The following is a 17,998-nucleotide window of genomic DNA, read 5'->3' on the forward strand; positions in this document are numbered from 1 at the left end:
AACATACATATATATTGCAAATAGAAGTACATATGGATTTCCTTAAATTAATTATTTAATAAAAATATAAAAGTATCCTTTAAAATATTATAATAAAATTAAATTAATTTCATCATTAAGATAATAAAATATATTTCACAAAATTTGATTTGATTTAATAGAAATATATTATAATTTTATTCAAATAATCAAATAATCAAAAATATGTTCAACACATTTTACTAGAATACTCGATTTTAAACCAATTTCTCAATATTGTTCACATACATGTATATATACAATGGATATTTTAAAATGCCATATTTGACATATTTTAATTTTTTTTAAAAAAAATTAAAAACCTTCAAATGGAATTCTGTGTCATATTCTTAATTTATATGCATAAAATCATTTATATGGTAACGCGTAGAATTCCTAAGGTCATACTAAGTTCAGCTCTATTGGAGTTCCCGTTGCATAGAACATTTTTCAAAAATATCTCTCATCTAATCATCTCGCGGATCAATTTGTAGAAAGAATCGTATATGAGAATTGAATTATGAAAAAAAGTATCAATTTTAATATGAAAAATATTACTTTCATTACAAATATGAAGCAGCTCTACTCGTCTCATAGACATAGATACGTGAAACATTCTCACGAGAGAACTATTCAAATTAAAATCCTAACATATGTTTATCTCCATGTTCTATTTGTGTAAGACGTTTTGAAAGTTTATCATTTTATTTAATTTTAAAATTATTCAATAAATTATGAATTAATTTTACTATATCTAATTTTTGTATTGAAATTTGTCGGTGTACTTTTTCACATTATACTCTATGTTTGGTTGAATAAAAAATGAGATTTGAAATTGTATTATTTAAAATGTAAATTCTGAATTTAATTTCACATTAAAAAAATTAATATTTAAAAAAAATCTATATCAATAGTTATTATAAAGTTTCCAATTTTTGATAAACTAGATTTTTGGTATTAAAATAACGGATTTTCGCATAGTAATAGATAATTTACAGAACTTTTCGAATATAAAAATATTTAAATTATTTTAAAATAAATTTATCAAAGTATATGATAAATTACTGAATCAATGGCATAAAATTTTGTTAAAAAATACTTCTCAAGATTAAAAGTGGATTTGGATAAAGAAGTTGTTAAAAAAATATTTAAACAAATTTAGCTTCTTTAAATGCTTTTATTAAAAAGAATATAAACGGTATTGATGTTTTGATAAATGTGAAAAAAAATTATTTTTATTTTTAAATATAAGTAGAATAAGAAGTCAAATATCCGAAAATTTTAACTTCTAAAAAAACTTTTTTAAGTGACAAAAAATAATTATATATTATTTAAATATTTTAAATATAATATGAGGGTTATTAAAAATAATTTTATTATATTTCTTTTCATTTTTTATACCAAATATAAAAATTAAATTGACATATAATTCCAAAATTCATTAAAATCATATCTTATTATATTCCATCATACCAAATATCACCTAATGTTTGGTAGTAGGTCATGAATTTATTTGTTTTTCCTTTTTGTAAAATAAAACATTTGGGAAACATTACCTAAATACATGAAACTCAATGACCTGATACATGTATGTGTAACATCATAAAGAAAAGAACTAACAAAAGATGAACATGTTTAAAATGATCCTCTTATCTTGATATCCCATACCACGGATATTACAAGGATCTTCCCTTTTCGATCCATGATCAAGTAGGCACAAATCGCAAATTTCATCTTATTGAAATATTTAAAAATCATAAAAGACCTATATTTTTTGACCATATTCTTAAAACACACAAACTCCAATAGAACGGTCTCATGTATCGATTTTGCGAGACAAATATTATATTTGGGTCACTTATGAAAAAATAATAATTTTTATGATAAAATCTTTACTTTTTATTGTAATTATGAACAAGGTTGACTAATCTCATGAATAAAGATCAGTGAGACTGTCTCACATGATACTTACTATTTTTAAAAATCAAACGCGTTTATTTATGTTGGGTGCAATGATTGTCATTGCTTAGTAGAGCGATCGAACCGTTGTGCTTGAACTGGTGTGCGGTTTAAAAGATTTGAGTTGCACCATTACTACCAGCTATAGCTTTTGGTAAAGCGGCAAGCGCTCGATCCGACAATTGGTATCAGAACCAAGGTCACGGGTTCGATTGCCATTGATTGCAAAGAGTGCAATTGTTGGGAGGGAGATTGTTGGGTGCAATAATTGTCCTTGCTTATTAGAGCGATCGAACTGTGATGCTTGAGCTGTTGTGCGGTTTGAAAGATTTGAGTTGCACAATCACTACTAGCTATAACTTTTGATAAAGAGATAAACACTCGATCCTACGATATATTTTCAAGAGTTTTGGGTCTGGGTTTTGGATTTTCACCTGGATCACATATCTTTGTAAGAACAAAAAATTAACTAGTTATATATTTAAAATAAAATTTTATAATTTTCCCCAGTTTTTTTTAATATTATATTTAGTTCTTTCAACATTTAGTTACGTGTGAGTAAGAAGATCGCAAGAGACGATTGACGGGTAAGCGCCCACAATCCATTGACAAAAACTTGCGTATTTTTTTAGCACTACTCATTAATAAGATTTCATGAATCTCGCCGATTATCGATTCTGTGACTTCGCAACAATGTCTTCGTGAGATTTTTGTCACCTAAAAAACAACCCTGATTTTGCCGTCAAAAGACTTGCTTCCTGTTGATCCATTTCTTATGTCTGGTCTACATTTGCCGTCCTGAAAACCTTCTTGGACCCAGATTGATGCCAATTAGATTCAAGTTCTTGGAGACCCTTTTCTGAATTTGTATTCATTTTTGTGTTTTTGTGTGGAGATTGAAGAATTGGGAGATTGGGGGAGAGATGGGGAGGGTGTTTGCTGTTACTCTTGAAGGGAAGATTTACAGCTGCAAGCACTGTGGGACTCATCTTGCTGTCAGTGAAGATATCATCTCCAAGGTTCGATTTAAGTTTTTTTTTTTTTTTTGGGGTTTTGTGCTTGAATTGAATTGATTTTTTTCTTGAATGACATGCTCAGTTTCTTTAATTCTTCTGGTAATTTGATTTTGATCCACTCTTGTAAGAGGTTGATGTTCTTATGAAGATTTTTGGTCTGTTAACGGTGAAGATCCCGTTAATGTATTAGGGAATTATAATTTGATTAAGTGGCACTCTTGTTTTAATTATGTAGCTTGTTAGTGATAATCTTTCATGGAGTCCATATAATGAACTGAAATTTACAGCTATCTATATGATCAATGCACGTAATTTTGCATTTTGCTTTGAGCTGTATGTTACCGAATATCGCACATTTTTATCGGTGGTGCAAAACTGCAAATGGCACGTATCGAGTACCGTAGAGCTAATCACACGGCAAGATGGAGAGGGTCGCCATAAGAGAAATGACATCATAATATAAATATTCAAAGAAAAATTCATCATATATATTTGTTTGTAAGTGAAAAGGTGGATTTTATCGACCCGGTCGCACCTCAAGATCAAGACCGAGCACTTCATTGAAGGGTTGTGCCGTGACTTGCCTTAGGCATAAAGGGTTTGCCTCACTGTTCCTTGAGTCTAGACACACGCATTGTGGGCTTTTAAATGACTATGATATCAGTCCCATTTCACTGTTATCATTATTTTGTAATAATAATCAGTGGAGGAGAATACTTGTTTTATAACAAAAAATCAAATTCTAATGCAGTTGGTTGGTCGCTTCATCTCTCTTTTGGATATTTTAGGCAAAGATCAAGCTTGTTTATTGTTGAGATCGTGCTTCATATATCTCAGCTAAATTTGGTTGGTAAATGCGTGTGATCTCTGTAGCGTAGTAGCTTGAAGAAACATGAGAATTGGATCGGTAAAGGCGGGTCACTGATTTGGATCAATCATTTATTCTTGTTTTATTTCCTTGATAATTATTTTGGGATAGTTTTGAATCCATTATCTGTTCTAATTAATGGCACTGAGCATTATTAGGAATCTGTATGTATTAATGATTAACTCATTATTTATTCCTAGATCGTCTAGCAAGGATATGACAAATTTTAGTTTCTCCCTTCTTTTGTACAAGCTTGAAGATATCTGCCTTTTATTTGCATTTTTCCTGCCGATAGCGTACTTGTTTTAAGTCCATGTTTCTTTTATAAACTAAATTCTTGCAGTTTTTTATATCGAGGGATAAGCTTTCTAATGTGTTATATTTTAGTATCTTCAACAAGCACCTGGCTTTTTACTTGTTTCCGTTGTTGGTTCTTCCCTTCAGTCGTTCTACTGCAAGCACGGGAAGGCTTATCTCTTCGATAAGGTGTAAGTTTCCTAATCTTTGGCAGCTGATAGAATAATTGGATGATGAAACATGCATTTGATTTCACGGCTTTTCAAGGATTGAGATGATACCGTGACAATATGCAAATAGGTTGGTGAAGACCTATTTTCCCCGTGTACATAAAATGATCCGAAAGGACAAGAAAAGCAACGGGAAAATTTTGTAACTTTTTTTCCGAATTCGTGTTAAATACCAAAGGTTTCATTGATTACTTTTGCAGAGTTAATGTAACTCTCGGGGAGAAGGAAGAGAGATTAATGACAACAGGAATGCATGTAGCTGCAGATATCTTCTGCGTCAGATGTGGTTCAGTTGTTGGATGGAAATATGTAAGAACCATAACCAAACATAGTTGTTGACTTCATGGTAATTCCACATATCCGCATCGGATCGTTGGAAGAGCATAATGGAATGTACAAGTCTATGTGATACATTTTTCTGGCAATTTGAGTTGAGCATTTTTATAAAGATGTGTACAGATAAACAGTATTCGGAAGTGAAGCCCTTTGCAACCCACAGGCCTGGCCGGGGTTCTGAGTTTAGATGTGTTTGGCTAATCAATGTTCATTTTGTTTGATTATTTACAGGAAACTGCGCAAGAAAAAAGTCAAAAGTACAAGGAAGGCAGATCAGTTCTTGAACGGTATACCAACACATTCAAATTATAGAAATCTATTTCAAAAACAATTTCTTGATTTTGAAATAGGTTGTTTGGTTGGTGCAGGTTCAAGATTTCCGGCCCCGATGGAAGTAGTTATTGGGTTGGCCATGAAGCCCATGCTGGGGGAAGTGATGCTGATGAGGCGGCCTGACCGAGTATTAAAATCGTCAGATGCAATTCACTCCATGCACGTTCTTCAAACTTCCTACTGTTGGTTCATCATCTGTGAGTTAACCTTAATGTACATATTCCCTTAATGTACATATTCGCCAAGCTAGAACTCAGTGTCACATTTGCCAGGCTTAGAACTTGGGTTTGTTCAGTATTCAAATTTTAAAATTATTCTTGATGCCACTCTAGTATGGATGGTAATGGTGTTTTCCTTATATGTATGTGCTCAATCTAAGTCTATGTTAAGTCCATTCGAGTTTGAAAATAATCAAATGATATTTGTGCATAATCATTCGAATCGACTTGATATTGCTTTCAAGCTCCGCATTGATTTCAAATTCTCTGATTTGCTTGGATATACAAAATTCGAGTAAATTTCAAATCGATGCTATATCAAGTTAAAATCATTTTCATCCATGGATTGCAAGGAACCATGATAGAAATGGAAATGTGGTGTATAATCTAGTACAATTTTTTGTTTCAACATATAGCTACTTTGTTTGTTCAAACACCTTGCTGTTTTTGCAAATACGAATGTTAAAATGAAGAAAAATAAAAAATAAAAATAAAAATAAAAATAAAATAATAAGGGTGGTTTCTTAAACTATAAAGTAGGATAATATTTCAATATCATGTATTATATATTTGAGTAGGTCTCTTGTGAGACGATCTCACAAATATTTATCTGTGAGACGAGTCAATTTTACCGATATTCACAATAAAAAATAAAACTCTTAGCATAAAAAGTAATACTTTTTTATGTATGACCCAAATAAGAGATCTGTCTCACAAACTACGACCCGTGAGATTGTTTCACACAAGTTTTTGTCTATATATTTTTATAGATGGTTAAATTATATTGAATTAATTTATTAAAAAGAACAGGTATGCGAATGCGTTCTGGAGTGTTGTTCCCTCAAAATTTGATATTATCCTGAACAATCTCGTCCTTCAATTGTAATTAATTACAATAATTTGACTGTCGGACACAACTACTAATCTTGTCATTTATTGATAATGTTCCCTTAAGATTCTTTTAGTCAGACCAAATCAACACACACACACACACACACACACACCCGTACTAATGAGACCGACAATTAATTAAAAAAATTGACTTTTGAACACACAAAATTCATTGAATCGATTGCATACACCTATTTGAACATAGTTGATCTAACGTTTTGTACACTTCGTAAGCGAAAATCACGTTAGTGGTTGTTTACATAAGTGTCATCGTGGGTGTTGTATAAAAATTTATATGTATATATAATATAAAATTTGCGAAGCCCAACAAATATTATAACATATTCTCTTGTCCTCAACACGTTTAAATAGTGCAAAGGTATATTAGGTTTGACTCAATATTATTCCATTTTTTGTAATACCAAATAACTAAACAATATGGAATATACAGAAAATAATTTCAAATTATGTGGCTTATTCAAATAATTGACAACTCAAAGCTAATTAAAGAGTCAAGACCTCGGGGGCAAATCTGTAAATACTCGAGACCTCGGGGGGCAAGACGATAATAACAAGTCAGAAGTCCCACCTCAAAGAGGTAGTTCAAATTTCCTAAATACCTCCAGAAAACAACCCCGTCGGGGTACATTCGTAGTTATACCTTAAATATGTATAATTATTTAATTCAAGGTAGTAACATGTCAACCATTATCGTGATTGGGCACCCGCTTCCTTTACCTTTACAACGTAAAATCGGCATCTTTTATAATTTAGATGGAGATGAGTAACACAGCACATGCGTTCCAAATCAACTGGGCTTAACGGTCGATCAAGCAGAGCAACCAACTCGTTATCATTATTGTGACCGTTGAAAAGTTTAAACTCATAAACTTCTTCGGACATGTTTATTTATCTATTTTTGTCAAATTTAACTTTTAATATATGATTTTCATAAACTCTTTCTTTTTACATTTTGATTTTATTTTTATATATAATTTTTGTCTTATGATGTAAATGTGACAGTAGATTTGACTCAAATATGATGTTATTGTATGTAATTTTTATATATGCACTCATAATAATAATAGGGCAATTTGGAGAAAAATATCTATGTCTATGATTTATTTAAGATTCAGTACCCATAAGTCTTTTTTTGTATTTTAGTACCTGACAAAAGACCAACTTAGTTTTTAATACATGTTTCATTCATTTTTATCTTTTTACCCTTTTAATTAATAAAAAATTATATAAATACCTATTTTTGTTGGTCATATTCTCTTTCCACTCATCATTCTCGATGCATTTGGATGACATATAAATTGAATTTAATTATTTTTTATTAAAAAAAAACAAATTCTCAACTAATTGAACTTTTTGAAATACTTAGTTTTAATTGCGAAATACTTAATTTTAAATTTAATATACTTGATTTAGTAAATGAAATACTCAGAATATGTATTAAAATACTGAATATTCGAATATGCAACACAAGTTCACCAAATGCTCGCATTTCCATCTAAGATCCATTTGGATGACATGTTTATTTCAGTTAATTATTATTTTTATTGTTAAAAAAACAAATTCGCAACTAAGCATTGAACTTTTTCAAATACTTAGTTTTATTTTTGAAATACCTAATTTTAATTTTAAAATATTTGATTTGGTAAATGAGATACTAAGAATGAATAATAATAATAAGAAAGCTAAATTTTCTTTTATAAATTACATCATTAAATTTTTATTTTTTTTAAAAAAAGAAAATAAAATGACCATTTTACATTTATATTTGTTTGGCTTGTTTAGATTAAAATACTGGATTTTGGCAGTGTAACTCCCCCCAATTCTTCATGAAATCACGAAGCTGCCACTCCGTTCCTGTTTCCTTCATCATCTTTCGCTTCATTTTCTTCACCTTCCTTCTGACCTTCATTTTCCACTTCCCCTCTCTCTCTACCAATCGAAATATTATTCTATACGCATTTTCTCTTTCTAGGTTTTTTCAGGTAGGTGCGTCGTCTGGTGAATAGTTTTTCGGAAATCCATTGGTTATTGGTGCGAAGAATCTGAAATACCGAGTGATACTCGAGACGGTGGAGCGGATCCTTTGATTTTTCGAATTTTCTGACGTTGTGTTCGTTGATCAGGAGATCGTGTTCTCGAACGTTGTAGGAGGAGCTAGGGTTTTCGAGCTTGGTTGTTACGACGTGCGGATGATTCGCGGAGCTTGAGTTTGCGTTTCATGTCGGGTTTTGGGATGAACCGAAGTTTTAGGGCGCCGGAGAGATTGCAAACGGGGAATCTGAGGATGAGGGATAACAGAGACGAAGACTTGGCGCTGTTTCGCGAAATGCGGAAGCGAGAGAAGGAACGTGATGACCTTCTTCTCCTTCAGGACTCCGACGATTTCGATGCTCCACTTGGTATTTTTAATGAAGTTTTCCTGTTGAAGTATTCTTGTTTTTTGTGGTGGTTTTTGTTGTGAACCAGCGACTGTTTGGTGATTCTTTTTTGCATTCTCACTGGAGTAAATTATGTTCTTGGATTTTCGTAATCTTTGAACAACAGTTAGATTTCTGATTAAATCAATTGTTGTAAGCTCTTTGTTGGGAAGTTAATTAGATGTTCTCCTTTACTTGCTTTTTCTTTTTTGCATTCTCACAGGAGTAAATTATATTCTTCCATTTATGTTATTTTCAGGATCGAAAACTGGTAGCTCTCCGATGTTTAATATTACTTCAGGCAGGGTTGCACCTGCACCTGTCCGCAAGAGTGGTGCCGATGATTTTCTTAATTCGGACAATGATAAAAATGATTATGAATGGTAATTGCAGATATAACTTTTGGGATTTATTCGCACACTTTCTACCTAATAATTGAGATTTGAACTTAATGTTTGAGCTTCTTCCATGCTGAGTTGTCAAATGGTGAATTTTTTACTCAATTATATGAAATCAGAATTTGGGAACATTGTAAACACAAGCCTGTTCATAGGTGATGAACGCAATATGTAATCGATAATCTTTATTTGTGGATTTTTTTTCCCGAATAATGGGTAGGATTTGTTATGTAACCCCTTGTGTCTTTGATTTAACTCCAGAATCATCCAATTGCTTTTAATTTTGGTATTCACCAAGGTTTTTCTTCGTTGCAGGCTTTTAACACCTCCTGGCACTCCCCTTTTTCCTTCTTTAGAAATGGAGTCACAGAAAACTGTTGTGAGCCAGCTGGGAGCTCCGAAAGCTCACCCGACATCTCTAAAGTCTAGAGTAAGCTAAATTATATTTCGTTTCATACATTGGAGGCACTCTTTTGTTTTAACAGATGGAATGCTTTTAATTTTCATTAATGGTATCTGTAGAATTGAACTCAGTAGTTCCGAGGTGTTAAAAATTTCGATTTTACCTCCTGAATTTGACTGGCTGTTCGACTAGCATCGAATTATACAGATCAATGACACACCTGTTGTTAGCATGCTTTAATTTAAATTACGGACGAGTGCTTTAAAATTTGTCCTCGACAATTATGAACTCTTTTGAAATTGTTTTGTGTTGTTAAAGCTGGCAAATCCCTTCGCAACTGTTTTTGCATGTTTTAGTTTATATTATACACGTGTGCCTTGAAATTTGTCCTCGAGGATGATGAACTGGTTTTGTTTTGCAAATTGTATTGTGTTGTTGTAGCTAGCAAATCCCATGCCAGAACCCACGAGGAGCAATCTATCTTCTAGACAGCTGACTGCGTCTTCTGGGTTGAATACTTCAACTGGTGGGCTCCATAGGCCATCCTCCTCTGGGAGTGGTCCTGGATCAAGACCATCAACGCCAACTGGACGTCCAACTCTAAGCTCAACATCATCTCGATCTAGTTCAACTCCAGCTTCAAACAGACGAACTTTAACAACAGCAACTAAACCCTCCTCAACCACATCAAAAGTAACATCAATCACAACATCCAAACCTTTGAGATCTGCGACCCCGACTGCTCGTCCCACCTTGCCTTTATCCAAGTCAGTTGTTCCACCAAGATCTTCTACCCCCACTGCAAGATCTACCATAAGAGCCTCATCACCTGCAAGCAGACCCAGTATACATGCCACAAAGTCATTGCCTAGGACTGCAACTCCAACTCGTAGACCAACATTACCATCTAGCACAACTGCGGTTTCACTCAAGTCCCCAACCTCTTCAGTTGACAAGGCAGTTAACAATGCAGTGAAGAATCCTGTGTTGCCTCGGTCTAGTTCTCCTAGTGTGAAGCCCAGACCATGGAACCCTTCAGAGATGCCTGGGTTCTCTCTTGATGCCCCACCAAATTTAAGGACATCATTACCTGAGAGGCCACTTTCAGCCACTAGAGGTAGACCTGGAGCGCCAAGTTCTCGATCATCAATTGAACCTAATTCAAATGGAAGGATTAGACGACAATCTTGTTCTCCATCAAGAAAACGACCCCCTAATGGCTTAGTTCATAGTAGTGGAAGCTCTGTGCCAGTGCCTGCTATAACTAGATTGCATGCCAAGGCTAATGACAATGTAAGCCCTGTTCTTATTGGGAGTAAAATGGTTGAAAGGGTAATAAATATGCGGAAACTGGTTCCACCCAAGCAAGATGATAAACTCTCGCCTCTCAGAAACTTATCTGGGAAGTCCTCATCTCCGGACAGTTCAGGCTTTGGAAGAAATCTCTCGAAGAAGTCTTTAGACATGGCCATAAGACACATGGTATGTAAACTATTGTTTCATCTTTCTCCAATATTTCGATTGTCAACAAAAATACAGGTAATCATATTGTGGATTCTGCGAATACCTTCTATCAGCATGCAGCACATTCCAACCATACGTCTTCATTAGTTGTGAATGCATTCCAGAAGAATACTTAGCTCAATATAATTTTAAGGCATGGCAATTCTGGAAAATTAATATAAGCACGTTGCTTTTGAGCAGGATTTAAGGCGAACCGTTCCAGGCAATCCACGCTCACTTATCCCTGCATCCTCTATCAGATCTGGGCCGAATAGAAGCAGGACTTTTGGCGTCTCAGATTCTCCACTCCGCGACCAGTAGTAATGCCAGTTCAGAAATGAGTGTCAATAACAATGCCCTGTGTGTGGATGGACCGGGAGCATATGATGAAGTAAGCAGTGGCAAAAGTATTCGTTCACTTTCCGGCTTACATGGAAGGTAACGGTTTGTTGAGTCTAAAATCATACATATTTACAGTTTTACCTGTACGCTGGACTGCTGAGGGATGCGATTGTTACAACTGATAATAACTAACTGATGATCTATCCTATATGATTTGATGTAAATTTATATGCACGCGTTCCAATCTTGTGTACCGTGTAGCCACTTTAACATGTGCCTAACTTTCTTATTATGTACATGTACGGAATATATAATCCTCGCCTTATGAAATTCGTTAATGTAATTCCATACTTTGTTTTGGAATTGAGAATGACAGTTTCTTCGAATTTCTTGATTTGCATTAACAGTAATTAATAGCTCGATACGAGAATGAAGTTTTTCAAGTGATGGAGAAGAGAATGGAAATCATTCACATTTATTTCACATAGACTTCACATGCAAATTTTTTCCCCTTTCAAATCTTCATTTTTCCCTCCCGCAGATTTGCTTGAACGTGATATAGCACATGAAAATGCGGAAACAATATATTCATCAAATTAATACTAATGATGTCATGCGGTTCGATGGTATTTGTACATCCTACGAGAATGACAAGAAGTAGACAAATCTATATGAAGCAATGCCTAAAATGTCACATTATATCGGATCAATTCAGTTCAAATCCAAAATACTTTGTTTAAAGATCTACGGACAGATTTAGAAAGATCCATACAAATTATTTCCATTAATATGAAGGCAAGTAAAATTTACGCAGCAGCGACAGCCTCCGGGGAAACTGTAATCGGAGTAGCAGAGGTGTCCATTTTAGCATCTGGTGCTGTCGGTGGGGAAGGCTTCAGGTGCGTCGGTGTGTTATGCTTCAGCTTTATGAGTAATTGTCGCATTCTGGACAAATCAGTTGGCTTTCCAGACTTGGGTCCTTGAACCACAAGTATTGAAGGTCTCTTTTCCTGTTCCTTCTTACCCTTCCTCTTCTCTATAGCCGGGACTTCTTTCGGGATTAGGTCGGCTATGGATTTCCAGTAGTCCTTGTCCGCCTCTGCATGGAATTTCTCTTGGCTTGCGACAAATATCTAAATACAACAGATAGTAAACTAGGTCTTAATTTTCGCAAATATTCAAAAAAATTTCTATCTTGGGGTTAGAAGCGGAGAGAAGGAATGAAAAAAAGTAGTAAAAAAGTAAAAACTGTACTTATGAAGCTCATGAAGGATCTCCAGAAACTTCTATCATGGTCTTGATTATTCGAATAGGCATAAATCTTACACACTAGATTTCCCATGGCATACATTAAAAACAATTCCCTCACGAAAACAATCACATTGCAGAAGCATAACCGACAGTGAACTGTGCGAAATAAATAAAAACCGCCAACAACTCTGGCTACCAAGATTTCTCAGATCAACATGCGTGTAAAAACTGGGAAATAAACTAGAAAATTTCAAACTTTAATTTTATATAGAATTCTCTATAGTAAACAATTCTCACCTTCTCCTTTTCCCTGTTCATTGATATATTGGCTTCGCGGTTTATATCCCTCTTTTGGTGAAATTCAGCCTTGTACTGATCTGCTTCAACGATGATTTGGCTCAACAGCTCCTTCTCCCTTTTCTCCTTATCCTCCAGTCGCATCGCATTTTGCCTGTTTCCAACATGACCTATATCAACTAGTATATACTCGGTAACAAAACAGAATGTACCATATCCTCATCTATAATAGCACTTTCTTTGATGGCATGGGTTCTAAGAGCAAAAGAAGTGGGAAACAAAAGCACTCACACATTTTAACCAAACGGAGGTGAATATTCACCAGGCAGGTAATGTTAAATTATTCGACTTTTACGACCTGAGTCTTGCACAAATTTGTATTTTAGTAACACTATGGATATCAACAAGACCCTTAGCTTTCACTATCACTATCATGACCACTGCCCAAATTCACCTGCAACTCATGGCCTGGCAACATCCATACCCAATCTCCATTTCTCTTCATACAAAGACATTGTATTGATCATATCATAGCAATTAAAATCCAAAATAGCACACATCTAAATTCGAGGCCCATCACTCGCATCTCGACACAAGCTATAGTGCAGTCCGTTGATGAAATCCGTGCATTAACCATGAAACCCAGCCTTGGTGCGCTTTGAAGGCTTTAGGCACATTTCTAATGCCCGTTAATAGGTAAGAACAATAAATTTAAAACATAATTATTAGTTATTCATTTTCGATTAAGAATCGATAGTTTATCGTTTCATAGTTTATAAGATAATATATCATGGATTCTCCGGATATTTAGATTCCATCACATCACCCCCTAAGGATACTTAATTGCTAACTTTATTCTCAAATAATTCCATAATTCACTTATAATGGCATACAGAAACGCTGCGAATTATCTTGCACTTTGATCAAATTAACCATTTCCTAAATCTCAGTCGAAGGATTCACTAAAAGACAGCCCTCAAACAAGAATAAACACACAAAGAACAACGAAAAAAAATAAAGAATTCAACCACAAATACACTCAGTTCCCACAGAACCTAACAGAAAACCTCAATCTACCATAAATTACTCGATAGACTAGATTTATGGGAAACCAAGCTTTAGAAATTAAGAAATGGTTAGCTCCCAAACTTATTTTGAGCAATAAAAACGTAACCTTCTCCATTCTCTGAGAGCATAACCTTCCTCATGCACCATTTCTTCCGGTGGAGGAAGAATCGGACCATTGGAACCGATTTCAGCAGAGAAATCCACCGGATCGGAGGGGAATGTGCCTCCGGAGGCGTAAATCGACGGGGAGTCAGGGACGTGAGACTCAAAGTAACCGTCTTCGAAGGCATGGTTGGAGCCGGCAACCGGCGATTCGCCGCCGAATTGGTCGAACGAGTCGGCGAAGGAAGACGACATCGTTTTGTTTTTGCTTTGCTGAACGCTTGGGAAACTGAGGGTGAAAATGATGTCCGTTTTGTTCCTTTGAAATGGGTGAATGAAGAAAATCTGGATTGGGCTGATTCTGCGTGGGCCTTTGTTGTTTAGCTCATCATGGCCTCAGCCATCATTAATTCGGTTAAACCAAAGTAGTTAAATTAATTATAAATTTATTTTATTAAATAGTTTTAATTTTAAATCGTGCCAATAAGATCAGTCAGGTTTTGGTTTTTAATTTAAAAAATGGGGAAGTTGGTGAAAAATCCTCAATCAAAACATTTCTTTGGATTCACTCTCTACCCACAAAATTGTGGTACCATGTCATACAAAATGTGGTACACTTCATGTGGGGACCCGGACGCTAATCATTTTCTTAATCATCTTTGGGATTTAATTATCAATTAAGATAAACAGGGTCTAAAAATTTTTCTTTTTAAAATATAAGTGCGGAACGTAATGGAATTTAACTAATATACATCTCAGTATAAAAGTACAATAATGTACAACAATTATTCAAGCTAGTCTAAGGTTTACTACTAAATTTCAAGTATTAAACCAAGTCTACAATAAGTCCGGAATCACCACTCTAAACTCGTCTTTTCTCATCATCTTCTTGACCCCGATCCTGTCCCACCTGTTGTCATGCACACATACAAAACAAGACAACAGCCGGATACTCCGATGAGAATAAATCCTAGTATAAATAATGTATACATGCAGTTAACTGAATTAACATAAAAGCATGAATTATATCTTATTACATGTAGCATAATCAAACAACATGTATCAATACCAGTCTGTAAATAAAACATGAATCGTAATCTACGAAACATAAATTAATACAAATCTAAAAATCAAGTTCTAGTCTCGATATCTAAGACTCGACTCATCTCTCATTCTAATCTAGGGATCCCAGTTTAATTTAGACTTTGGTATGCTGTATCGAATGTCTACAATAGACGTCGATCTACATCTAAGCTTATCGATACACCGAAAGTCTAGAGTCTACGCGGTTCTGACAAAGACTCAGCGGTTCTGCCCTAGCTAGGCTTATCTGCCCTAGACTCAAACTCTGGCTCTGCTGTAATTCAATAGACTAAACATATCAATCTGATAATCTGCAAATATCAATGCAATAAAGTAAAGTATGTGATTTTGGGAAACTCAAGTCGAACCTAACTCGAGTTGTGCAATCCCGAATCAACATTTATTTATACCTTTCTCTTCACGATCTGATGAAGACGAAGTCTTGTATGTCAATCTGTCCATACCCAGTCTGGCAATGACAAGTCATATAAATACCATATCAGTATATAACTCAATTCAAGACCCGTTCTGATCAATACTCAAATCGGTATATAATCTAATCCATATCTGAACAAGGTACAATCTAATTCATATCAATGATATCACGATACAATCGAAATCATTACTGAATCTGATCAATCTCAATCAATACTGAATCTGATCAATATCAATCTACTGATGTTTCGACAGCATAACAATACAGTCTTGATACCCCGTCAATCTCAACATCACAGATATAATACCATAACTCATAATCAGTATCCGTACCATTCAAAATCTGAATAATAACACAATTCTGATATAGAATCTCAACTAAATCAAATCTGAAAATCATAACAATTCCATATGGTATTTGTTCTTCAGTCCGGTTTCGATTATACGATGTCTAACACGACAAGAACATCATATATGAATCATATCAGATTCTGACAATACCATAATTTCAAAACATATCAAAACGTAACAAAACTTACGTCCAGTTGTAGCTGTCGTCGCTAGGAACTCAATACTGAAGTCGGATTCAAAATCTAACGGACGGATTGAAATATAAAGGCGTAAGGATTTTCACCTTTTCTCTGAAGCCTTCTCCTTTTCTTATGAATTCTCAACGAATTCATGATATATAGATATATATATATATATGTATCTCGTACATGCAAGAGGGCAAGTGGCTCATCCCTCATACTGCACGTCTCGCGTATATGCGCGACTAATATCGGCGCATATGCGCGAGACCTACTGGTCTCGTGAATAAGCTTCTCGGCAGCTCGCGCATATGCGTGACTCATCTCCGCGCATATGCGCGAGGTCCTCTGGACTTCACTTGTACAGGCTCGCGCATATGCGCGACTCACTTCGCGCATATGCGCGAGGTCCTCTGCCCATGTCGCGCATATGCGCGCATCTGTGTCGCGCATATGCGCGAGGGCTACTGTTCCTCGCACATTTTCATGCATTATCTCGTCTTTCCCGGTCCGATCCTTTCCGTCTATAATCATATCAATTATTCCCAAATCATTTCGGATTATCATAATCAAAATCTCGGGCATTACACTTCATGTGGAAATGTGGTACTAAAAAAGTACCCAGTGACTGAACACAAAAAAAATCGACGGCTGGGGACTGAAGGCCAATTTCCCGTTAAATCGCTTAGCCGATATTTTTTTTAGAGTAGGTCTCTTGTGAGATGGTCTCACGAATTTTTATCTGTGAGACAGGTCAATCCTACCGATATTCACAATAAAAAGTAATACTCTTAGCATAAAAAGTAATATTTTTCATAGATGACCTAAATAAGATATATGTCTCACAAAATACGACCCGTGAGACCGTCTAACACAAATTTTTGTTTTTTTTTAATATGATTATTTTTTATGAGTAGATCTCTTGTGAGACGGTCTCACGAATCTTTATTTGTGAGACGGGTCAACCTTACCGATATTCACAATAAAATGAATATTCTTAACATAAAAACATTATTTTTTCATGGATGACCCAAATCAGAGACCCGTTTCACAAAATATGATCCGTGAAACCGTCTCATACAAATTTTTGTCATTTTTTATATAAGCATTTGCAAAAATTAACAAATTGTAGAGATTTGATGTCGTGATTATTTTTATTTGTTGAAAAAATTTAAAATATATATGACATTTTAATTTGGATGAAACTTTGACTAAGATATATACTAATAATTTAAGTTAAATCTCATAAAGTACCTATCTTTTTGGTATAATATGGAGACAATTTTTAAAACACTAGAATATCTATCTTTTCTTTTCAAAGAAATATATATTACAAATTTAAGTAAACCTTCATCCACTTTTTATTAAATTTTGCATCAAAATTAACACGCTCAAATAAAAATAACCACAACGGTTGATTATTAATTTTTCACATACAACGTGTGTGTTTCGCTTTTTCTATATATACATAACATAACATCTATCAAAGATAAAAAAAAATAAATAAAATTCTATAGCATTTAAAAGTTACAATACCCAATCATATCACTCTATTGATGAAATATTTTTATTTGTCATAAATTAAACTTTTTTCCTAAAACTTTCAACCCCATTTTAAGGAAATAATATTGCAAAAAAAAAAAAAAAGATTTTTCTTCACTTGTGTGAGACGGTCTGATTGGTTGTATTTTGTGAGACGAATATTTTATTTGGATAATCCATGAAAAAATATTACTTTTTATGCTAATAGTATTACATTTTAATTATGAATATCGGCAGGGTTGATCCGTCTCACAGATAAAAATTCGTGAGATCGTCTCACAAGATACATACTCAATTAAAAATGGTTGAAATTAATATTAAATCTGCCACAAATATTTATTTATAATTTTGCACGTGTGCTTGATTGCTCTATATACATATCACACCTAAAAAATAAAGCATATTTCAAACTGTTCCACTCTCTTGTTTATCTTCTTAGC

General features: G+C 34.3%; 2 protein-coding genes and 1 pseudogene across 2 annotated transcripts; 2 read left to right on the forward strand and 1 right to left on the reverse strand.

Moving 5' to 3' along the window:
- Window positions 1-2,495: 2,495 nt before the first annotated feature.
- Window positions 2,496-5,507, forward strand: LOC142524232 (protein yippee-like). The gene is made up of 6 exons (XM_075628113.1): window positions 2,496-2,564; window positions 2,880-2,996; window positions 4,306-4,349; window positions 4,589-4,697; window positions 4,956-5,011; window positions 5,093-5,507. Exons 2-6 carry the CDS (start codon window positions 2,901-2,903, stop codon window positions 5,178-5,180), a joined length of 393 nt encoding a protein of 130 aa, XP_075484228.1. The 5' UTR covers window positions 2,496-2,564; window positions 2,880-2,900; the 3' UTR covers window positions 5,181-5,507.
- Window positions 5,508-8,030: 2,523 nt separating this feature from the next.
- Window positions 8,031-11,636, forward strand: LOC142524230 (uncharacterized; annotated as a pseudogene).
- Window positions 11,637-11,922: 286 nt separating this feature from the next.
- On the reverse strand, window positions 11,923-14,280 carry LOC142524231 (clathrin light chain 2). Its single transcript, XM_075628112.1, has 3 exons — window positions 13,973-14,280; window positions 12,799-12,952; window positions 11,923-12,383 (listed from the first exon to the last, which is right to left on the reverse strand). Exons 1-3 carry the CDS (start codon window positions 14,221-14,223, stop codon window positions 12,057-12,059), a joined length of 732 nt encoding a protein of 243 aa, XP_075484227.1. The 5' UTR covers window positions 14,224-14,280; the 3' UTR covers window positions 11,923-12,056.
- Between the last annotated feature and the right edge of the window lie 3,718 nt (window positions 14,281-17,998).

Source organism: Primulina tabacum, chromosome 14 (genome assembly GCF_025594145.1).
Source record: "Primulina tabacum isolate GXHZ01 chromosome 14, ASM2559414v2, whole genome shotgun sequence".
Lineage (NCBI taxonomy): Eukaryota > Viridiplantae > Streptophyta > Magnoliopsida > Lamiales > Gesneriaceae > Primulina > Primulina tabacum.